This window comes from Mesoplodon densirostris, chromosome 2, assembly GCF_025265405.1.
Source record: "Mesoplodon densirostris isolate mMesDen1 chromosome 2, mMesDen1 primary haplotype, whole genome shotgun sequence".
NCBI lineage: Eukaryota > Metazoa > Chordata > Mammalia > Artiodactyla > Ziphiidae > Mesoplodon > Mesoplodon densirostris.
This window is the reverse complement of record NC_082662.1, coordinates 9,455,342-9,479,539: the sequence shown is the minus strand read 5'-3', so window position 1 is coordinate 9,479,539 and position 24,198 is coordinate 9,455,342. Positions and strand designations below refer to the sequence as shown.

The 24,198-nt window shown below is 53.0% G+C and overlaps 1 protein-coding gene across 1 annotated transcript in view; it reads right to left on the bottom strand.

Moving 5' to 3' along the window:
- Nucleotides 1-9,865: 9,865 nt before the first annotated feature.
- Nucleotides 9,866-24,198, bottom strand: part of TNFRSF8 (TNF receptor superfamily member 8) — a 39,460-nt gene continuing 25,127 nt past the window's right edge. Inside the window, exons 9-13 of the mRNA XM_060118239.1 lie at nt 23,634-23,735; nt 23,448-23,501; nt 16,633-16,658; nt 13,775-13,964; nt 9,866-10,110 (exon numbers count right to left, since the gene is read on the bottom strand). Coding sequence (XP_059974222.1) covers nt 9,866-10,110; nt 13,775-13,964; nt 16,633-16,658; nt 23,448-23,501; nt 23,634-23,735 — 617 coding nt within the window. The remainder of the gene's footprint in view (nt 10,111-13,774; nt 13,965-16,632; nt 16,659-23,447; nt 23,502-23,633; nt 23,736-24,198) is intronic.

Sequence of the window (24,198 nt, the reverse complement as noted above, 5' to 3'; positions counted from 1 at the left end):
ACGGCCCCTTCACCTCCAGTGCATGGAGACCCTGCTCCAGCCGTGCGCCCAAGTGAGGATCCCAGGACATTTAGTTCCTAGGAATGAATGGTGGCATTTCAAGCACCAAGAAGGCATCAGCTTTGCCACCCTCTAGACCTGGGCTCAAGTCCTAGCTCAGACCACTTACTGCCCTGTGACCTTGACCTTGAACAAATCACTTCATCTCCCTGCGCCTCCATTTCCTCACCTATAGAATGTGGGGGTGGGGGAGGTCCCATTCTAAGTTCCCTGCAGGGATGCTGTAATGATCAGAGTTTGGGAGTCCACTGCACCTGGCACATAGTAGGTGCTCAGTAAATGTAGACTCAGAACTTAATGGTGGCCATACATTCTGCTTGCCCACGTTGGAGTCCTGGATCTCCCCCTGGTGCAGGGGAAGCTTTCCCTGTGAAATTCCCCAAGTGTTCAGCCTCCCTCTTCCTCTTGTCACCCAAAGGAAACCCCGGTGGGGCCCTAATTCCACAGCAGTTCCCAAGCTCTCCCAAGGTTGTTGCAACTTCCCACCAACCACCCAGCCCAGCTTTTCCACTCTCCCTTCCAGCTCCTGCAGAATAATTCCTGCCTCTGAAACCAGCTCCATCACTTCACCCCTTTCTCCCACAGAGACCTAGAGATCCGAATGCAGGGGTGGGGCAGCCTCCACACCTGCCTCACAAAAACCCTCATTTCTTTCTTTTTTTTTTTTTTTTTTTTTTTGCGGTACGCGGGCCTCTCACTGTTGTGGCATCTCCCGTTGCGGAGCACAGGCTCCGGACGCGCAGGCTCAGCGGCCATGGCTCACGGGCCCAGCCGCTCCGCGGCATGTGGGATCTTCCCGGACCGGGGCACGAACCCGTATCCCCTGCATCGGCAGGCAGACCCCCAACCACTGCGCCACCAGGGAAACCCCAAAAACCCTCATTTCTCACACCCCAATCACACTGGCTCACTTTCCCCTGCATGCCCCAAATTTCTCCAGACTTCCAGATTTTGTCTGACTTGTGTGAAACCCCCAAGACCTGGCTGCGCACCTGACCCACACCTAGGACCCCCACTGGGCTTTTTGTCTTTGTAGCAGTTACCACTGGCTAAGGTGTCTCATACACTTTTTATTGTCCCTCTCAATGAGGGCAGGGCTGTGTCCCCAGCAGCAGTTTGAGCTCAATAAATATTTATTGAACAAATTAATGAATGAGTTTAATCTTTGCAGTTTCTCTTTGGGATAGGGGCTTATTAGATCCAATTTACAGAGGAGGAAGTGGAGACCCACCACCTGGGCTAGATGCCATGCAGTGGGCACTAGAGCCCCATGCTTACCTCCGTCACAGCAATGACCATGCCCTCAGCCATCATCTGACTTCAGACCAGTCTCCCCAGTTGGGCTTTGACTCCTTGAGAGCGGTACCATGTATCTCCTCCCTTCCCAGCCCCACTGTGTTCCTCAGCACAGTTCCTGACACACAGTAGGTGCCCTACACAGATCTGTTGCTTGAGTGACTAAATGAGGGGCTGAGTGAATGAATGCATGAATAAACTCATCTTTTCATACAGAAGTATTGTTTTTGTGCGGCTTCTGAAACTAGGCCTCCAACCCTCTTCATAGTCAGTGTTGTGGGAACTTAGAGGACACAGAGGTCCTGGTCCTGGATGGTCCTGGAAGGCTTTCTGGAGAAGGAGGAGAAAGTTGAAGATAGAGGTTTGGGAGTTGGGTCACTGGGCAGAGATTTCACGGTGGGGATGTGCCCTCCACATTTGGTGACTTGGGGGGGACACAGTTGGGTTTCAGAGGGATTTCGAATACAGAAGCTATGCAGGCAGCAGGACAGGCCTGGGAGAGCCAGATTGGCAGACTTTGGTCTGTAGGCTCTGGGGAATTATCGAAGGTGCTATGAGAGAATGGCCTGGTCAGAGCTGGGCTTTGGAAAGGAAAGGTAGACAGAAGCCAGAGGACAAACTCCATGCCCTGTACATTTACTGAGCCCTGTACTTGCCCAAACAGTGTTCTACAGGGCCTGGGACTCAGGGTTGGGGCCACAGCACATTGGTGACCCCAGCCTGAGCTACAGTGGAATAGCATGGCCAAATGGTTGGAAACTCAGACTCTAGCCAGATAGCCTGGGTTTGAATCCCGGTTACACCACTTAGCAGCAAGTCACTTGGGCAAGTGACTTAACTACTCTGTGCCTCGGTTTCTTCACCACCACTTCCTAGAGCATTGTGAGGTTTAAATGATATAGTAGCCCCAAAGCCTCAATAATTGAGTTCTTTATTATTTCTCTAACGAGTGTGTGACTTCCTGGATGGCAGTGATGAAGCCTCCTAAACCTCTTTTGTCCGAGCCCAGCTCACAGGGGTGCAGGGTGGCTCTCAGGGAACTTTTGATAAGTACGCCTGGCCCAGGGGACCTGGTCCACCTTGAGAGTGCCCCAGTGTTCATTCACAGGGGGTCTTCTGCCTGAAGAGAGGAGCCCTCCCTCGACACCTGCCTAGGCTGTGGGTATTTCCTGAGTGAAGTGTCATTTCAGTGAAAAACAGTGTCCCTGTGACAGCCTGTTGTTGCATAATCTGCCCACAGCTCTCTGTGACTTCCTGACCGGGCAGCCCCGGGGGGGCCCCTTCCTGCCCTGGAAGGTGCCAGACCCTGCGCCCCTTCTCAGGGGAGGCCCAGCAAGAACTCTCGCAGCCTCAGTTTCCCCATCTGGGAAACTAGGGCGTTGGAGCTGATTATTTCAAAAGCCTTAAATGTTCTCAAATCAGACAGATTCTGGCCCTGTCCCACTCTGATTGCATGGATCCCTGAATGCACAGGTCAGGCCCCTGGTCTAGAGCTCACACTCCGGAGACAAACTTGGATTTGGTTATTTAGCTTCCTTGAGGCAACGCTGGGAACAATAAGAGTCGAATTATTGGGAGGAAGAAATAAGGCAATATGTGAAGTGTGAAGCACAGTGCCTGGCACATAGTAAGATCTCAATATTCCCTGACACTCCTATTGAGGGGTGGGGACTACATCCCCTCCCCTTGAATCTGGGCTCTGTGACTGCTTGACCGATAGTATGTGGCAAAAGTGATGCTGTGCCCATTTCTGGGCTCCGATTTTATAAACCTGGCAGTTTCCACTTGTTACGGGGTTGTTTGCTCTAGGAACCCAGCCACCATGATGTAAGGAAATCCAAGCCACTCCAGGAGAGGCCCATGAGAGAAACCCACAGCCAACCCCAGCTTGCGGCCGTCTCAGAAGTGCATTCTCCAGTGCCAGCTAGCACTGTGTGAGCAGAGATGAGCTGTTCCTGCCAAGCCCAGGCCAAAGTGCAGACCTGTGAGCAAAATAACCACCCGTTGGTGTTTTAAGCCACTAAGTTTTGAAGTGGCTCATGACGTAGCAGGAGATAACCAGGACAGTTAAGGTCAGTTACTAGCCAGTCAACACTTTTGAAAAATGCGGATCAGCAAGCTCATCTATAAATATGGTCACTGTGATGTTAAGTGGTGTTGTATGTAAAGTGTCTTGCACTGAGTAAATTCCTAACAGATAATTCCCCTGCCCCTTATGCAGGATCAGCTACAGAATTTTGGGGACCCAGAGAAAAATGAAAACACAGGGCCCCTTGTTCAAAAATTATTGATTTTTCAGACAGCAACAGCAGAGCATTAAACCAAGCACGGGTCCTTCTAAGCGTGGGGCCCTGTGACTGCACAGGCCACATGCCTGTGAAGCTGCAAAGCCCTTTTCCTACAATATTCTTGTCTGATTATGGAGACCACTTTGGCTCTTGCAAAGCTGTCTTATAATAAGAACCCACGTCTCTTACCACAGTTACTTTTTTTGTTTTTTTGCGCTACGCGGGCCTCTCACTGCTGTGGCCTCTCCCGTTGCGGAGCACAGGCTCCGGACACGCAGGCTCAGCGGCCATGGCTCACGGGCCCAGCCGCTCTGCGGCATGTGGGATCTTCCCGGACCGGGGCACGAACCCGTGTCCCCTGCATTGGCAGGCGGACTCTCAACTACTGCACCACCAGGGAAGCCCCACAGTTACTTTTATTTTAACAGCAGTTAAAAAAAAAAGAAAGAAAGAAAGGAAAGGAAGAATAAAAATTGGCAAGTAATAAAAATTGGCAAGTAATCTTTACTGTTCCCTTGGACTAAAGAGTGATTCCCCGCATCAGGTCCCAGCATATGGCTAGAGCTATCTCCACCACAGAGCACCAAGCTGGGCCTTAGGCAGACTGTGTACCTCTATGGGGCTCAGTTTTCCCATCTGTAAAATGGGGAGGTTTGCTCTTGACATGTCTCCCTTCCTGGAGACAGGTTCTCGAGCACATGTTCTCTGTCCTGCCTGTCCTCCCAACCTTGTGTCAACCCTGACCTCAGAATCAGACCACTGTTAAGGAAAGCAGCTTCAAGAAACAAGGCTCTGACTAGGTCAGCTTTGTGTCCTCTCTGCCTGGTCAGAGGCATCAGAAAGCCACTTGATCTCAGGAAGGTTTACCCAGCCTCTTGCAACCGTCCCTGCCTCCCCATAAAAGAGGAATAAAATTTGCCCTTCCTAAAGGAAACTGGTCCAGAAGGCATAGTGCCAGTTGGTAACCGCGATGTAGACATAGCCCTAACCACAGAGGCAGCCAGAGTTGAAGTGTTGAATCCCAGCTTTGGCACTTCCAGGCTGTGTGATAGTGGGTTGGTTGCTTAACCTCGCTGAGCCTCAATTCATAAAAGGGGGTACTGATACTCAGCCTATTTACCTTTCAGTTATTATTATGAAGCCCAAATATGTAAAGAATGTAGAAAGCCTTGGGCAATCTCTAAAGCTCATAAAATGCTACATACAATGAATATCATTTACCGAACAGGAAATACGCCCAGCACTTACTGCTGAGCTTCACAACCATCTTGAAAGATAATTATTACGCCCATTTTGAAGATTAGGAAACTGAAGTTAAAAGCGCTTGAGAGCTTCCCCTGAGGCCGTGTAGCTGGGAACCGCTTTGGCCTGGAGTTTGAACTCTGATGGGCCCATTCCTTCCCCTACATTGGACGCAGGGGTAATGCAATGGAACAGAGGCACGTGCTGGAGGGCTGAGGAGGAAAGGGCGGGCCTCGATGCTACAATGACCCACACCCCACACCAAAACACAAACGCCTCCAGCCTCCAGGATCTTTTGGTTTGGTTTTTACTCTCCTGGAAGACACCCAAAGAAAGGGGAAACTGGACAGACTCCTCAGCCCCTGGGGTGACATCAGCTGAGGGCCCAGGGCTGCAATGCTAACCAGGAATGTAGTCTCAGCTCTCTGCCCTTTCTGAGAAAACACATCCAACAGCTTCCTGGCTACCAGCAACTGCTGCTTCTTTAGCCCAGCTTCCCTCTGAATTAGGTCAAAATGACCTTCCCCGCCCCTGGTTTGCCTTTCCCGCCCATTGCTGAGATAACACCAGGATGTTTATTGTTCTCATAGGAGGAAAATAGATATAAACGAAGACCGGTGTTCTTACAATATTTATGATAAAATCTAAGTGCCTTACAATGGCCCATCAGGCCCTCCAGGATCTGGCCCAGCTGGCAGCCCCGCTCACCTCCCTTTCCTCTCTGCCCTGATCACTATGCTTCTTCAAGGCGGTGTGCTTCCTGAACTTCAGGACCGGGAGCACCCCACCTCAAGGCCTTGGCATTTGGGGTCCCCCTGCCTCCTGCTTTCTTGGGATGCTTGCGGGCCCCCACCTCGCCCACCCATCATGTCGCTCATGTGGAGTGCAAAGGGCACCTCCTCCAAGAAGCCCTCCCTGACCACCTGGCTAGAGTTGGCCCTGCCCTCCAGACTCTCTGCCACAGTCCTGAGTGGGGCCCTCTGGTAGCACAGAGCACAATCCCACTCAAGAATGACCTTGTTCACTGATCTGGTTATGCAGTCCCAGACGGGTGGGGTGCAGGAGCCCAGGATGGGCTCGGTCGGCTGCGCCCTAAGGCCCAAGGAGCTGCCCTTGAAGCTTTTGATATTCTCACCTTGGCTTCCAATCAAGGGTACTGACGCATTAAAGCGTTCTTCTCTGGCCCTACCTGTGAATCCCTCCCACCCCACACTTCCCCCACTGTCACATGTTAGAGGACAGGGAGGGTCAAGGAAGGGCTGGAGGAGAGAAGGCAACACAAGGAACTGCGGCCAGAGAGCTGCCTCTCATCTCTGCACAGATTTTCGTTTCTGTTCAGCTCAACAAATCAGGTCCCAGTGACCGTGGGACAGAGAGGATGCCAGAGACACCTTCTTTAGGCTCTCATGGCTGGAGGGATGCTCTGCAGACTCAGGCCCTTGTTCTGTCTTAGGGATTGGCCCTGGCCTTAGAGATTCTAAGAACCTAGTGCAGTTTACAACCTACAAGACTGTCTTGGGAAACAACAGATTTTCTTTGAATGCAATAGTTTCTGCAGGACACATTACTTACTGTCACTCCCTGACTACAACTGTTCAGGAAAAGGGGTGTGCCGGTTCTTTAGAGCCTGGGAACTGCTACCCTGGGCAGCAGGGGCCTTGTCTGTCTGCCCACCTGGACGTCAGAACGACCAGAGGTTAAGGAGGGGTCCATCATCACTGGGCAGGGAAATTCTGGTTCTCGGATCGACCATGTGACATGCAGTGGCTGGTTCAATGGCCAGGCTGATTGTGCGGTCTGGGTGTGGACTGGAGTCCTGGGGGTGGGATGGGCGAGGTCTCCTTCTTCCAGCCACCAGGGGAGACATAGTCAAAGCGGGGCTTCAGGCTGGCTGCCTGTGGCGGAATGCAGGCTCCAGACTGCCCCTGAGCTGTGACCAGTTGTGAAATAGAATCCATCTTTTATGGCAAGGCAAGAAAAATTTAAACATAAAAATTCTTCTCTGCCCTTTGGCCTCCCCTCTCCCTGCACTGTGCATTGTGTATCTGCATTATGCATTGGCCAAACCTCCCCCATCAGCAGGAATACCTGCTCAACCATAAAGAGCAACATTCTCCCAGCATCAACAAGACAACTCCTTAAAAGATAACATTCCGGGGCTTCCCTGCTGGCGCAGTGGTTGAGAGTCCGCCTGTCGATGCAGGGGATGCGGGTTCGTGCCCTGGTCCGGGAAGATCCCACATGCCGCAGAGCGGCTGGGCCCGTGAGCCATGGTCCCTGAGCGGGCGCGTCCGGAGCCTGTGCTCCGCAACGGGAGAGGCCACAGCAGTGAGAGGCCCGCGTACAGCAAAAAAATGATAGCATTCCTTCTTGATCTTGTAAGGGATCATGTGACCCACTGTGATGGCGCTTAGATCTGGATTACATAAACTGTCAATAATACGTCATTTAATGTACAGCCCTGTTTCAAAAAACTTACATAAACTGTGTCTTGACTTCCAATGGGTGGAACCATTCTCAGAGCCTTCTGAGATGCTCTTCCTGGGTAATAATCCTCAAATTTGGCTCAAATAAAAATTTCCAATTCTTTCTTAGATCAACTGATTAAGTTTTCATTGACACCAGGGAGGCAGGCTGGAGCCTCCCAGCTCAGGCTCCAAGCCCACGACTCACATTCACCCTCGGTCCTCTCTGGGCTACCTAAGGCTGGGGCATTCACGCTGCTACTTTGTGACTCCCTTTTCCCCAGCTGTGGGGCTACTGGGCCCAGCCCGGAGGGAAGAAGGCCGTGGGGAGACCAAGGATGCCTCCTGCCAATAACCAAAGGGAGCCTTAGGACGAGAGTGCTTTATTCTGAATAGTCTCAAAGGCCGGGCCTTGGACGGACCAGGGAGTGGGAGTTCCACAGGGACAGGGTCTGCCTCCATCCACAGGGAAGAACCTCCAGCAGTGGGAAGGGCTGTCCCAGCAGGTAGGGGGCTCCCTGTCCCCAGAAGCTGGCAGCCTAGGTGTCTGGGGCAGAGAGGTAAAGGGGGAGCCGCTGTCTTGTGGGGAGAGAGATTGCTCGGACCCTTCTGCTCAGAGGTACTCAAATCTCAGGGAGAATTTCCTGAGCCTTATGATTGGTTTTTAAGGGAACTTATGAATTTTTTTTATTAGTTTCTGCTTTATAACAAAGTGAATCAGTCATACATATACATCTGTTCCCCCATCCCTTCCCTCTTGCGTCTCCCTCCCTCCCACCCTCCCCATCCCACCCCTCCAGGCGGTCACAAAGCACCGAGCTGATCTCCCTGTGTTATGAGCTGATCTCCCTGTGTTATGCGGCTGCTTCCCACTATCTATCTACCTTACATTTGGTACTGTATACATGTCCATGCCTCTCTTTCGCTTTGTCACAGCTTACCCTTCCCCCTCCCCATATCCTCAAGTCCATTCTCAAGTAGGTCTGTGTCTTTATTCCTGTTTTACCCCTAGGTTCTTCATGACATTTTTTTTTCTTAAATTCCATATATATGTGTTATCATACGGTATTTGTCTTTCTCTTTCTGACTTACTTCACTCTGTATGACAGATTCTAGGTCCATCCACTTACTACAAATAACTCAATGTTCCTTTTTATGGCTGAGTAATATTCCATTGCATATATGTGCCACATCTTCTTTATCTTCTGTATCCATTCATCCGATGACGGACACTTGGTTGTTTCAAGGACCAAAGTTTTGTGAAGGGTCCCTGGGTGAGGGAGCCCTTGGTGGGTGGGGGGCAGTGGCAGGAGGGAGCAGGGTCCTCACGCTGTCCGGGCACAGGGGGTTCTGGCCATTGTCCAGCCCATGTAAACTTCAGGTTCTGATGTAAACGGTCTCTCACAGCATCCAGCCTCTCTCCAACTTTCCCCAAAACATCTGAGTGGTTTCAGAAACTACCCTGGTGAAGCCGGAGCCAGCCTCAACTTCCTCCAGAGAGCGAGCAGGCTGGTGAGTAAACAGCAGCTTTCCCGGGGCTGGCTTCCAGCGGGTAATTCCAGCAGTCTCCAGGCTGCCTGCCACTCAGGGCCCCGGGCCTCATCTGCCCGCACGCCCTTTCCAAGACCACTTGTTTGCTGCCATGAGTCTGAGAGCCCTGGGGAGAGCAGGAAGAAGCCCCAAGTCAGGGCACTTGACTCCTCTGTGTGAAACGTAAAAATCCTGAAGTCCAGACTGAACTACGAAATGCTCTTTCTTTTCCGGCAGAATGTCTGAGTGAAACCAAGTAGTTTTCTGATACCCACACCCCCATCATGGGTGCTGAGCGGCGGCTAGAGCCAAAGGCAGGGCCTGGCACCACCAGGATCTGTGCACGGGGTAGATCTGGGGAAGACGCATCTTTGGTGGCCCAGGACGCAGCACACGGTGCCCACAGAGCGGGTAAGGACCCAAGAAGGGCCCACGGTTCCCCTTCTCCATGCGGGGAGGAAGCCCCCCTGGGCGAAGCAGAGCAGGCCCTTCTCCAGGCAGCAGCTGGGTGGGCAGGGTCTCCGGCCGGGCAGGGGCACCACGGCTGCAAAGAATCTGCAGGTCTCTGGGTCCCGAGATGCCTCCTGCTGCGGGGACAGTGATGTGCCCTGGGCCCTGGGCCCACTGTGGAGGCTACAGAACAGGGAAGGGCTGGCAGCAGCAGAAGGCAGGGTGCCCAGGCCCTGCTGGCTGGCTGTTGCCGCAACACACAGCGCTGTTCAGACCCAGCCCCTTGGTTGTCTCTGCTGCACAGGCCCAGGCTCCCCAGGGTCTGGGTTGGGGGGCAGCTGGGTGGGGAGGCAGGTACAGACCAGCAGAGCCTCTGGCGTTGATAGGCTGGGTCTACCGCTGGATGCTGGAACCTCTCCTCAGGCCAGATGGGCCTCTGCCACCAGGTTGGTGCTACCAGCTTGGTGCCACCAGGGTCACCGTGGCCTCCCAGAGGCACCCAGCTGCCCTCTCAGCCCCAGCCCAGGCCAGGCCTCATTTCCCAGAGGCGGTCGTGGGCAAGGGGTCCTCCTTCCCTTCCTCCTCCACCGAGAACATAACGTCCCCACAGCTGCCCACCAGTGGTTCCGTCTCCTGCTCTGGGTAGTGGGGGGCGTGGTCCACCTCCAGATCCTCCTCGAACTCGGGCCCTGCCGGCCCCACCGGGCCCTGGCCCTCAGGCACCTTGGCCTTCACGGTCCCCACAATCACGGTGTCGGCCTTCATGATGTAGATGTTCTCTGCAAGGCAAAAGAGTGGGGGAGATGAGACGAGAGCTCCAGCTGGATGGAAGCAAGGAGGCAGAGGAGGGTCCCAGTCCCAGCTTTGCCACTTCTGCTGTGTGGCCTCAGGCAGATGGCACAGCCTCTCTGATACACAGTAGGCTCCGCCGACTTCACAGGTATCCTGAGGCTCAAAGGAGATAAAACAGCCAGGAACTGTGTGCTGAGGGGTTAAGGACTGGCCCGTGTATAGGAAGTGCTTGTGATTTTCTCGACACTTCTGCCGAGATGGGGTAGAAGAGAAGAGAACAGGGTTAGGAGAGAAGGGAAGCCGTGGGGAGAGATTGGGGCATGACATTGACACCAGTAGCACCAGGGAACACTGGCAGAGTTTAGCCTGTGCCGGATGCCGTTCCAGATGCTGTTCACACATTAGCTCCCCAATCCTCGCATGACTTCCACAAGGTAGATAGTCTATCGTGATCCCCATTTACGGATAAAGAATCTGGAGCCCAGAGATGTTAAATGACCTGCCCAAGGTCACCAGGTAGTTAGTAGAAATCCCCAAAGAAACTCCACCCTGCCCAGCTTCCCTTTCAGTTCATATCCACGTGCCTAAAGCAGAAACCTGGCGGGGGGGGGGGGGGGGGGCGGGGCAGGTGGTGGTGGCAGGGGGACAGCAACAAGTCCTGGTTTGCCCGAGATGCTCCTACAGGTTTTAGTATTGAAAGTTCCACATCCCAGGAACCTCTTCAGTCTGGGCAAACCCAGACAGATGGTCACACCCTACAGAAACCTCAACCCTGTTTATAATCACCAACAGCCTATGATCTGGACAGCTTTGCAGGGGCCGGTATATCTTGATGTTTATTGCTTATTGCGATGTGCCTGCCTAGCACATAGGGCTGCTTGTGTGGCTTGTGTGGATGAATAAGCAGCCCAGCCTGTTAGAGGCATGATGCCCCGCGGTCTGCTGACCACCTGCTACTAGGGCTTTGGAGTCTCAGGGGAGCTAAGTAAGGTGCCCAAGAAGCTGGGATGTGGGGAGCCTGGGCTTCACCCAGGTCAGCTAACTCCAAACACCAGCAGCCCAGCTTCTGACGGCCTTGAGCTCAGGGCAGGGTGCTAACTCCCAAGCGCTCAGCCCTGGAACACCCTCTGGAGTCTGAACGGGGAAGCTCAAGAGGGAACTTGAGTGCTAGGGTGGGGCAGGGAGCTCGGGATCCCTACCTCTCTGAGGAACCCAGTTATACCCCTCTGATTCAGGAACCCCCCAGAGATTCTGGGGGCCCCTGCCCGCTCAACCCCATTGCATAATGCCAGTTCTTCTGTTTTGGCCTTTGATACTTCCAGGATAGAGAGAAGTGATCAAAATAGCAGTGAGAACTAGAGGGAAGGCTACAAGCGTGAAACAAGCTATGGGCTGGGAGCCCCCCCTACACCCCAAAAGAGAGAGCATGGCCTCAAGCCACATACCCTCCATCAAGACCTGCAGGTCCTTTGCCCTGGGAACCTGACCAGAAGGGCTGGCAAAAGATGGGAGCCAGTGATGGTGAGGGAGAGGGGACCCCAGGAGGTGAGAGAGAACACAGAGGAGGCCACACGGTGCTAGAGGAGATGAGACAGACAGACAGACAGACATAGAGGAGTAGGGGTGTGGAAGAAGAGGGGTGAGTTTGTCCAGGGAGAAGCAGCCAAAGCTGGGGGCCGGGCTATGATCCCCTCACATTCCTCGGGTCCTGATTCCTCTAGCTCTATCCCCCATCACAGGGCTGCCCACTCCCAAGTTGGGAGAGGAGGGTCTTCCAGAAGTTGCTTGGACTTCCTGCCCCACCCAGGGCTCCAGAATCCAAGGAAGTTGTCCTGGACGGGGAGGGGGATGAAGATGAGGGGAAGGGGCTCCCCCTACCTGGTGCCCAGGGGTAGAGGGGTAAAGTGCAACCAGAATTTGGTCCCCTTGGGAACTGGACAAGGGGGTACTCCTCTAGGGAGGTGTCAGGAGAACAAAGGGCTCACCCTCTTTTGAATATCCCAAGAGAATCTCCAACCTGCTTATCAGCCAGGCTTACAGGCCAGGCTGCCCACGCCCGAGCCCACCTGGGAGCCTGGTGCCTCCCTCCCCCCTCCCCCCCAAACACTCCCAGAGCCCCAGCCCTGTGGTTCCAGGCACTGCACTCAGCATTGACTCAAATGTTCAAATTAGGACTTCTTAGGAAGTTTGCAGGAGATGCTTTCAGCGGTATTTCCCAAAATACATTCTTTTCCAGTAAAACTTGCTGAAAGCTACAATTCCAAAAGTTTCAGTTTGGTGCTAAGGGTTCTGCCCTAAAGAATTCTATCCACCAATCCCTGCCACACAAATATGTAGGACGATCACAAATGCCTCTTTGGAATGATCTCAGTGATGGTTAACCCTCCAAAGACAGAGATGGAGCCAATTAAGGCCCTGCCCCCGGGGAGCTAACAGCCAAGTGGATGGGGGTGGGGGTGGGGGTGGGGAAGGAGGCTGCAAACACACACTGCTGGGCGCTGAGGACACTAGGAGGGGAGGCCTGGGCTCTAGGGCCGCACAGAACAGGGGCGTCTCCTAGACGGGAGAGTGGAGAGGGCAGGGAGGGCTTCCTAGAGGAGGAGGCAAATAAACAGGGTCCTCAGGACATCAAGAATTAACTAGATTCACGGAGGTGGAGTTGGCTGTTTCAGGTGAGAAAGCTGCGCTTCCGGAGCTCAGAAGTGAGAGAGGGCTCCGGAGATTAGGAAAATGACATTGAGTGGGAGGGAGGAGCAGACCTGTGGGGTGGGGAGGCTGGCAAGCCTGGTGGGGAGGAGGCAGCTTAAATGCCAGAATAAGAAGGCTGGAATTCACCCTGCAGGTACCAGGGACCCCCTGGAGGGCTTCAAGCAGGGGTGTCATATGGGCAGGTAACCATTTTGGTAGAAACACTCTGGTTGCAGCAGGGTGGAGAGGAGCGGGAGAGAGACAAGGAGGCCTGCGGGAACGGGAGGTTCGTCCCGGCTGGAGGGTGGGGTGCGCTGGTCTCCGGGTTCCACCGCAGGGTACTGATGCGGACAGACCGGGGGTTTCGGAGCCTGCAGCCATGCTGCCACTTGGTAGCTGTGTGACTGGGAAAATCACTTCTCTCCCCTGAACCGCTGTTTCCCCAATTGTAAAAAGGAGGGAAAGACCCCGTCCTCAGAAGGCTGTGTGACAAGAGGTGACGAGCGTGCCATGCCCAAATGCGTCAGCCAAGCGGCAGCCCTTACTTCCCTGATGTCTCCCTCCATCCCCCTCAGGGGCCCTTCGTTGGGGGCTGGGCTGGCGGTTACTTTCCCTCTGATCAGAGCAGACACCAGGCAGGGGGAGCCCCACCCCCCAGGACAACTTCATGCACATCAGTTCACGAATTTTCACCATGGGCTCCATGAAGTCAGAACTCCTGCTATCCCTATGTTACAGAAATTTACACTGGGATGAAGAGGTGGAGCAAGCTGCTCGATACCCCTGAGAATGGCTTAACTCCTTCACAAAAATTGTCTCCTACTCATGAGGGCCAGTGGAGGAACCCCTGCCTCTTCCTTGCTGGGCCTTCCGTCCTCAGGGTCTGCAGTCCCCGCTGGGGGCTCAGGGCCCATCTCCCCCTGCCCCCGAGCACCCCGGGACCCCCCAAACAGGCCGACTCACCAATCTTGTTGTTGGTGTGCTCCGTGGTCCCTCGGGGCTCGGGAAGGTCCATGGAGGTGGAGGGGCTGCTGGCTGGGCTGGCCTCCAGCAGCTGCAGGCTCTCCAGGTTGGGGCAGGTCTCCACAGCTGGGGGGCTCATTGACCCCTGCTCCTCAAGGCCTGGCTCTGCCACTGATACCCTCCTGATCAGCTGCAGTGGGCACAGAGGAAATGGTGCTGATGCAGGACGCCCCAACCTCCCCCAGTCTCTGAGCTGGGGAACCCCTGTTTCTTCATCTCCATAGACCCCAGTGAGTCTCCCTCTCTGCTTTAAAGCCATCATGCGCTACCCTGGGCTTCTCAGCCTTGATAGCCTGACATACCTGAGCGTGGGACCCTGTGAAGTCACGTTGTTTTTAACTTGTACTAAATAATGGTTCTGCCAGCGTTGCATACAATGCTTACCACGTGCGTGGCCCCTGACATGTGTTAATCCTTAACAACCACTCTACAAGGTGGCTGATATTAGCACCCTCCCCATTTTACAGATCAGGAAACTGAGGCACAGAAGAGTCAAGTAGGGCCTTCCCTGCTGGCGCAGTGGTTGAGAATCTGCCTGCTAATGCAGGGCACACGGGTTCGAGCCCTGGTCTGGGAAGATCCCACATGCCGCGGAGCAACTAGCCCCGTGAGCCACAACTACTGAGCCTGCGCGTCTGGAGCCTGTGCTCTGCAACAAGAGAGGTGCAGTAGTGAGAGGCCCGCGCGCTGCGATGAAGAGTGGCCCCCGCTTGCCGCAACTAGAGAAAGCCCTCGCACAGAAACGAAGACCCAGCACAGCAAAAATAAATAAAAATTAATAAACTCCTACCCCCAACATCTAAAAAAAAATAGAAGAGTCGAGTAACTTGCTCAGGGTTAGTTGATAAGTGTCCGCCAGTGCTTGAACCCCACCCAGTATCTCGCTTTGGAATCCATGCACGTTAGCCCCAGTCTACAAGTATCAGCTCCAGGCCCACCCCAACTCCCCTGCTCCTGGGACAGCAGCCTTTTATGATCACACTAATGTACTCTAAAAATAGTTATGTCTCAGGAAAATGTTGGTTTCGTTTTTCACTTTTCTGTAAGTGCCACGGAGAAGTGCTCTTGTAAAATGTTCTAATGTAAACATTAGAACCTTCAGCCTTCAAAAGGGAATGAGTTTGAGTAAGGCAGAAAGTATAGCTACATAATCCTGAGTATTCTTTTTTTTTTAAATTTATTTATTCATTTTATTTTTGGCCGCATTGGGTCTTCGTTGCTGCACGCAGGCTTTCTCTAGTTGTGGTGAGCGGGGGCTACTCTTCGTTGAAGTGCGTGGGCTTCTCATTGTGGTGGCTTCTCTTGTTGTGGAGCACGGGCTCTAGGCACACAGGCTTCAGTAGTTGTGGCACGAGGGCTCAGTAGTTGTGGCTTGCAGGCTCTAGAGCGCAGGCTCAGTAGTTGTGGCGCACGGGCTTAGTTGCTCTGCAGCATGTGGGATCTTCCTGGACCAGGGCTTGAACCCGTGTCCCCTGCATTTGCAGGCGGATTCTTAACCACTGCGCCACCAGGGAAGTCCCCTGAATATTCTTTTAAAATAATTTGAAGTCCAAAAGACGGCATTCTTGAACATGTTACTATTAATGCTTTGGCCCACGTGGCCAAAAGATATTTGATTATCTTACAAATCGTTAAATACCTTTTCATGAAATTTCTTGGCCTCATAACAGCAACCTGTCTGACCCAAGCATGTCTGAGTGTTATCTCCCATGATTTGAACTTGAACTTGTATTGTGGTTCCATCTATTATGTTTAAAAATAAAGGATGGAAACCGTTCTCATGTACAAAAATTTGAGTTAAAAGAAAGTAACAGAAGAACTGATAAGTGGAAAAAAAAAAAAAAGCGGGCGAACCATACACACCTGAGACCCAGCCCATATGGTGTGCTTTGTCCTGCTCCCCACTTCAGCTGCGGAGGGCAGTGCCCCTGCTCTCACCCGCACTGGTCCCCGCGCTGCCCCCGGGAGGCTGGGCACAGAGCAGGGCGCCAGGACAAGCCCAGTGAGGGCCTGGTGTACGCACCGCATCTTGGGTGGTTGCAGGAGCAGCAGTAACATGTGCAAAGCCCCCAGGCCAGCGCCTGCACGTGGTGAGCACTTCATAAAGGGCAGGCGAACATGCTCTTGCTAGGAGGCAGCTCACGGTAACAGTTCAGAGCACCAGCTTTGGAGTCACACAAACCAGGCCTCAAATCCTAGCTGATCTATTCTTCAACCGTGGAGCCACCTTTTCTGTCTGGGCCCCCGTTTCCTCTTCTGTACAGTGGGACAACAGTACCAACCTCTGTGTTTTGTAAGGACTACCCAGAATAACTTCAAGAAAGCACAAAGCCAGTGCCTAGTTCACCGTAAGTGCTCCATATGAGAAAGCTCAAGTTTCAGAAGTTTGTGCTGCTGATTTGACATCCCAGCTTTGAGGACGAGACTCACGGAGGAGTGATGGAGAAAGGGGGGAATGAACACAGCCTTCCCTCTGACCACACCTGGCACCCACATGGCCAAAACCAAATCCACTGTCTGGCAGGTCCTTCTGGAAGTCCCCGGCAGGATGAGCCAGGAGCCAAGGCTGCTGTCTGGGGTGGGGCTCCGCATCCTTGGCCAGGGCCTGGCTCAGGCCCCACTGTGCTCAGCGCTCCCTGCGTGGGGCAGACCTGGCCTGAACTTGCAGGGGAACCTGCACCTGGGTCCTGGGAGGGCTGGGATCCACGCAGCCGCTCTCAGAACCAGCAGATCTGCTAGGGAAGGAGTCAGAGTTAGGGGCACAAAGCTGGGGTGGAGAAAGGGGAGGGGCTACTTACTGTTGGGTTCGTCCCGGGCCTGGAATCTGCAAAGAGCAAAAGAGCAGTGACTTCACCAAGGCGGGTCTGGCAGCTGCCTGGCCCTGTCCCCCCCCACCACCACCTGTGGGCAAATGCCCCCTCCACTGCCCCCAGGGTGGCAGCTGGTGCCTCGGTCAGACCCGGAGAGCAGTGGACGGGTTTCAGGCCCAGGGCCCAGGGCCTCACTGCCCAGCGGCAGCCAGAGAACGGGGGAGTCACCTCTCTTCCAGCCACCAAGCCCCTCAGCACACCGGACCCCTGCACAGCCCTCCCACTCCCACACATGCACAGGAGTGGTTCAGGACAAGCGCGCACCCCAGCTGGAGCCAAAGACACTTCTGCTGGGTCAGAAGTTGGTCTGTGGCTGTTGCTACCATCTGGTGGCCTCCAGGGGCTGGAGAGGCCAGAATGCCCCGGAGCACCACGTGAAACTCACACGGAGGACCCCTAGGCGATAGAGAGCGGGTGACAGGTCCTGAGGACCTTTTCTTAGACCTGCATCGGACATGCCTAAAGCCAGTGGACCCCGGAGCCCTTTCAGCTCAGGCCAGCATGAGTTCGGTTTTCTATCACGTGTGCCTGAAAGAGCCCACGTGACCAGTCTCACCGATCATCCCACCCTCTGGTGGGCTCAGTATGCAATGATCCTTAGGGCACAACCTTTTTCTTCTCATCCCAAACCCACCCTCCTCTCCAACCTTCCTCTCGTATTAAACTGGGCTCTGGGTCATGGCCAAGTATATGTTGACATTTAATCACGGCCCAGTGGCCGCCTGGGAAAGCTGGAGATGGTACCAGGCTCCTGTCTAAGCCAGGGCGAGTCAACTCCCAGGAGCTGACCGTCCTCTGAGGGCACACGGCCTCTTATGACTCCCGAAAAGGTCACCTGCAGAGACTTGGCTTTTGTTGCTATTCGGTGTGCGCACCTAACCAGAGAAACCTCGTGAAAAGAGGCCAGCATGCCAGCTAAGTCAACTCTGGAAGACCGTCTGACGTCAGCCCCTCCAGGGAATGAGCATCCCCGAATCCTAGCAGAAACGCTCACTGGAGGCCGACTGACCACGATAATACAAGACGGGCAGTTTGAACCTGCTGTGTGGACACCAGGTCAGTCTGGGGGACACTCTTCCATGTCCCTTTTAAATGACCATCAGCAGGTAAAGTGTCTAAAGGGGAAATGGATCAGAATAATGGTCAAAAGAAGCACATGTGTAAAATGACACAGTTCTTGACTTGATTTAACAAATCTGGTAACTGCTGTTGCCAGCAGAGTGGTCACCTTGAGAGGCCATGGCCCCCTCCCACGAGGCAGCCACTGTCCATTGCCCGAGCCAGCACTTTGAGAAACACTGTCTGGCCTGAGGCACATTCTTTTAAATGATGTCAGTGAAGCCAAATCTTCATCCTTTGAGAGTGATTTTGACTTTTGCAAACAGCCAACTGTCATTTGGCAGCAAGTCTTGGGGGAAAAAAAGGGTGTGACAAAGTAACAAGACAAAAGAAATTAAAATGATAAAGTGCAGTCTTGGAGAGGACGTGGGTAAACAGGAACACAGCTGCTCATGCCCTGTGAACTGGTTTCCTCTTTCTCAAGAGCCATCAGGCAATGAAAACTTCACACACTTTGACCCAGTAATCCCTCTTCAGGGACACACCCTCAGGAAATAACCCGAAGGAAAGCGACCAGCCTGTGCACAGCGGTGCAGTTTATAATAACCAAAAAATGCAAAACAAGACAGGTGCCAAACAATAAAGCAGCTTAGCAGTCCTTCATCGCAGGCCTTCCTAGCAGTGAAACCCCAGCACAACATCTTTCACCTTTCCCAGCCTTTAGTTCCCTCATTTGGAAAAGGGGACAGATCATGCCAACTTTGGAGGGTTTTTATGAAGATTAAGTGAGATCTCAAAAGTGAAGGTGCCCAGGGATTAATCACATTGAGAGCATAAACCCTTGATATGTTGTGATGAAAATAACACTGAACCCATAGGGTCTTCCTCTCCCAAACCCACAGCTCCAATCTAATCAGGAGAAAAACACTAGACAGACTCTAAACAGAGAGCCATCCTACAACTTAACCGACAAGCAAGTTGTAGGATGCAACTTAACTCCTCAAAACTGCCAAGGTCAGCAAAAACAAGGAAAGCCAGAAACTGTCACAGGCCAGATGGGCCTAAGACATGATGACTACATGTAATGTGGTGTACTGGGTGGTATCCTGGAGCAATGAAAGGACATTAGGCAAAACTAGGTAGATCTGAACAGAGTATGGACTTTAGTTAATACAATAGTAATGTATCAGTATTGGTTCATTTATTGCGACAAACTTACCGCACTAACGAAAGATGCTCATAATAGAGGAAACTGGGTGTGGGCTATACGGAAACTCTCTGTACTAACTTCTCAAATTTTCTGTAAATCTAAAACTTCTCTAAAAAATGAAGTCCACTTAGAATTTTTTAATTAAAACGTTTAAAAGGGAAGGTGACCGGGATGCTGCCTAGCACATAGGGGCCCCAGGGTACTCCAGTGGCTGGGCAACTCCATCACACCGAAAAGAAAATCAGCATTTGATACTGACTCTCGGAAACAAGCATAAAATAACGTCGAGGTGAAAAGGTAGAATCCAGAAGGCACCAACATCGGCCTACAGGCGTGTTACAACACTTATGTGTACTTTGATAAAGACTTAGAACAAATCATGCCAAGTACAGAGGTCAGATTTCATAAGTGCTTTTCCCCTAAAATGTTGCTTCAGTCCACTGTCTTCACTTATTGGTATCTTTGCTTTTTGGAATAAGAACAATTGTCTCATAAAATATGTCCAGCATCCCAGGACACAAGTCCAGGGACATAGGCACTGGGCATCGGTGGGCCCCTCCTCCCTCGGGGAGAAGTGCCTGGTTTCCCAGGGCTTCTCTGAGGGCTGCTCAAGCCAAGCACGTGGGTTCTGACACCCCAGTTATCCATCCCTTCCATTCCCATCGCTCTCTCCTTTCAGTCCCATCCCCTCTCTGGCCTGGGGTCCCGGCTGCTGTGGAAAGCAGAACAGACCCAAGGAAGGCGTTTGGCAACACGCACCCCTAGATTCAAATCCAGGACAGGGCAGGGAATTACAAGCTAAGCTGGGAATATCGTAGAATAAAGCAGTGCTCCAGTGAATTCCCTGGCGGTCCAGTGGTTAGGACTCGGCACTCTCAATGCTGAGGGCCAGGGTTCAGTCTCTGGTTGTGAAACTGAGATCCCACAACTCTCCCATCTCGGCCAAAAAAGGAAAAAAGAAGAAGAAAGAAAGGAAGGAAGGAAGGAAGGAAGGAAAAGAAAGAAAGGAAAGAAAGAAAGAAAGAAAGAAAGAAAAAGAAAGAAAGGAAGAAAGGAAGGAAGGAAGAAAGAAAGGGAGGGAGGGAGGGAGGGAAGGAAGAAAGAGAAAAGAAAAAAGAAGTGCTCCAAACACAGAAGGATGGGGACAAAAGGACACAACAGCCAGCTTGAAGGGGCCCCCACTGGCCTAACCTGGGAAAATTTGAGCATCAAATTAAGTAATGACGGCAGTACAGTAAGAGAGGAGTCCATGAGTCCAGACAGATATACATACAGAAATGGAGCCAAGTTGATGAGGCACCAGTTATTCATAGAGCCTCAGAGTACTTAGCGATAACCGCGGAGGAAAGAGGACTTCATGGTGGAGAAGCCTGGCAGACACCACCCTAACCAAGGGCTCACGGTGAACACGGCGGGGAAGGGACAAAGGGAAACCTGGTGGGGCAGATGACTCACTCCTGGGATCCTCCCACCAAAGACGCACCACCTGAGTCCAAGCGTGAGGAAACGTCAGGCAAACCCAAGGTGAGGGCCAGCCACAGAATCACTGGTGGAATCTTCCAAAGTGGCAAGTTCATGACAGGGAGGGAAATCCAGACTGAAGGAGACACGAGACACGACCGCCAAATGCAGTACGAGACTCTGAACTGAATTCTTTTGCTCTATACGACATTATTTGGATCAATGAAGAAACCTGAGTGGGGTCTGAGAATTAGTTGGTGGTGATGCATCAAAGTGAATTCTCTGAGTTTGATGGTTTTACTACAGTCGTGTGAAATACAACACTCAGGTACTCAGGGATGATACTGCATTAGGTCAGTGAGTTACTCTCAGATGGTTCAAAAAAAATAAGTTCTCTGCACCGTCCTTGAGAGACTTTTCTGTACGTTTGAAATTGTTTCAAAACAAACAACAAATTTTCCAACTTAAACCTGCCTGAAGTAACAGATAAAGTGATGACTATAGTGTCCTTTAAAATGAAGGGTTAAAAGAATTTCAATTAGTGTTTCTCAACCAGGAGTGACATTCCCCTCCAGGGGAAATTTGGCCGTACCTGGAGACATTTTTGGCTGTCACAGATGGGAGGACTAGCTACTAGTATCCGGGGTGTCTAGAGACCAGGGAACTGCCTGACATCCTGTAACGCACAGGACAACTCACTTGGCAAAGAATGATCCCATGCAGAGGCCAACGGTGCCAAGGGTGAGAGCCTTTATGCAAAAATCTCACCACCACCACCAACAAAATCCTGGTTGGTCGTACTGCTCATTAATCAAGTGGCCTTAAACAAGTTCCTTCATCTTCCTGTGCTCAGCTTTCTCATCTGTGAAATGGGGATAACAGTGCACGCCTCACAAGGAGGAGTAAAATGAGAACACGTGTGCGCCTGCCACCAAGTCAAATCCATTCAGAGATGGGAGTGAGCAACAAAGGGGCATCTGCCCAGATCGCTGATGCGCGGCTTACCGCACCAGGGGCTCCCCCAGCCCTCGAGCTCCAGGACCTGGAGGGCTGGGGCAACCATTTCCATCCTGCTTGCCTTTAGTCATTTGAGCAACTGATGGTGCTGGTGTGAAAGCTCGGGAGGGGCAGGTTTCCGTACCCAGCACAGGACCAATAGGAAGTGCCCCACGGAGACATGAAGGAACAGACGAGTGAAGAAAGGCTCCTGCACCCCTCCAGCCCCCACTGCATCCACCCCGCTCAGTCCATATGCATCCTGCCCCCTGCGGCACCTCCTTCCCTCTCGGGCCTGGGAACCAGACCCCCAGGGACCCACCGGAAGCCAGAGGGCCAGAAACGGCCCCAAACAGAGGGGCCAACACTGAGCCCCAGGCTTGGCTCCTGGTAGGTCTGGTTTCTTAAGGGAAGGTGCTTTCTGTCTTTCTTGCTCTCTCTCTGTCTTTTTTTTGGGGGGGTGTGTGTGTGTGTGACAAAACTGCTATCACAGAGGTTTGAAGAAAAAAAATAAACTGACAGCAATGGAAACTCTAATACTAGAAAAATGTCAAGAAAGCAAACGCGGGTTTCAGTGAGACACTGAGCCTGACAGCTCACGGAAAAAGGCTTGAAATTGTCAAAACACAAAAACCCCCCTTGCGAAGGGAACGCAAGCACCTGCTTGCGAAACTCATCAAATCCAAAACATGCCTCACTGGACTGTGTTCAGGGGCCCAAGTCAGAAACCGTGCTACAGCAAGGCTCTCCTCGGGGCCTGGGGACCTGGGGGGCACGGTCTGAGTTGACCACTGGGCTCCAAGGTGGGCACTGGGTGGTAGCCAACCTGGTGGGGAGGAAGGAAGCGGGGGCAGGACTGAGCCCTCTACAAACAAGACCGGCCGTCTCCAGGACCAGCGCCTGAGTCTGGTGTGGCCCCTACAGGTGGTGTGGCCCCGGGTCTTGTCTCTTGTTTACAGAATGAAGAGCATCACCTGCCTCCCCTGGGGCTCCTCAGTCAGTGAGTCCCTTTGCGGGAACCTGCCTTGAAACCAGAGAGGGAAGTTCAGACCATTTGTGTCCACTCCTTCCCCTGTGGTCAGGGCCTGTACACAGTAGGTGCTCAATCAATGCTTGTGACATGCTGAGGAGGACGTTGCCCTGCCTTGAAAGAGGCTGCCCAGGGAGAGGAGACACTTGGCACCAGATGGCTGGGGTCCCCTCCCCCGAGGTGAGAGCTGAAAGAGTCTGCTGCCTGGATGGGTGGAGCATGGAAGGCTGCCTGGAAGAGGTGGCTTGGAGGCTGGCCAGGGATCAGAGAGAGGAGTTCAGAAAAACGTAGAACTCAGGAAGGCCTGGGACTCCTGCTGAGGAAAAAGGCCCCAGACGGGGGGTGGGGTGGCGTGGGGGTGGGCATCAGCAAACAGCAGCCACTATGTGCTGAGCTCTGACTACGTGCAGGTGCCCCGCACAGCACTTAACAGGCCCATCACGATGGAGCCACACGCCCGCCCCCTGAATTAGGCCCACTGTCCCCATTTTACAGATGAAGAAACTGAGACACAGAGGAATTAAGTAACTCACCCAAGGTCATGTAGCTCATAAGGGGCAGAATCAGGATTCTAGCCCTGTCAGCCTACACCCACCCCCACCCCCGACCCCTATGCCCTCAGCTGCCAGCAGGAGGGAGAGGGTGAGGGGAGGAAGGGAGGAGTGGGGAGGGGAAAATAATAGGGAGGCTGGGAAGGGGCGACAGAGAGAAGAGAGGAAGGGAAGGCCTCTCCTGAGGGCACAATAGAGGCAAGAATGGAGGATAAGGTGGATTTTTGAAACTTCATGCCAGCACTCCATCCGTCGCCGAACAGGGCACGTCACAGAGTTTCCACCCACATTATATTCCCATCACAGATGAGGTCGCACAGGAAGGAGGAGCAGCTTGTGGGAACCCCTACAGAGGGAGCCCCGAGGGAGATCCAAACCCACGATCCAGAGCTGCTGGGTAGCTGCACGTAGCCCCTTTGGACCTCTGGACACTCACCCACAGGCTCCAACTTGGGCTGGAAGGTCTGGACTGGGTAGCACAGGTGGAGCTCTGAAACGACAACGGGAGGAAGGCTAGGGATGCCAGCCTCAGACAGCCTCAGCGGGCAGGGCGGGAGGGACCCAGGCCAGGCTAGGACACAGCACCCCGCCCTCCCGAGGCCCCCAGGACACATGCACTCACTCTGGCCCATCCACTTCCTGCAGCCCCTCCGGTGGCACAGGACAAAGGAGCCAAAGCTGACGACCACCACCACTGTCAAGATCACCCAGAAGAGCACAGGTCCTGGAACACAGAGGCGCCCTGCACTCTCGCCTGCCCTGGCACTGGTGGCCCCCGAAGTCTGCATCATGGCGGTGAGCCGGGGCCCTATAGCAACCACACAGGACAGCCCTCGCCCCGGACTACTTCCTCCTGGACACAGACTCTACTGTGGCTGACAGGACCTGGTCCTTTGCCAAGCCAGGACAGAAACCCAGATCCTGTCTATATCTATCTTGTCCAGCACTTACCCACCCGTCCTTCCTCACCTGGCTCTAGGAAGCGCATTAGGCCGGGCCAGGGGGACTCCAGAGCCCACGCTCTTAACCACTATCTGGATATATTTCTTTACCACTTAATACTTAACTTGCTTTGTGACTTTTGAAAATCAATATATAGTTATTATTCTTTAAAGTCCATTTTTAGATGTTAAAAAAGTAGCATGTGCCAGATAAGTGCTTCTCAAACATTCCTGTGCATATGAAAC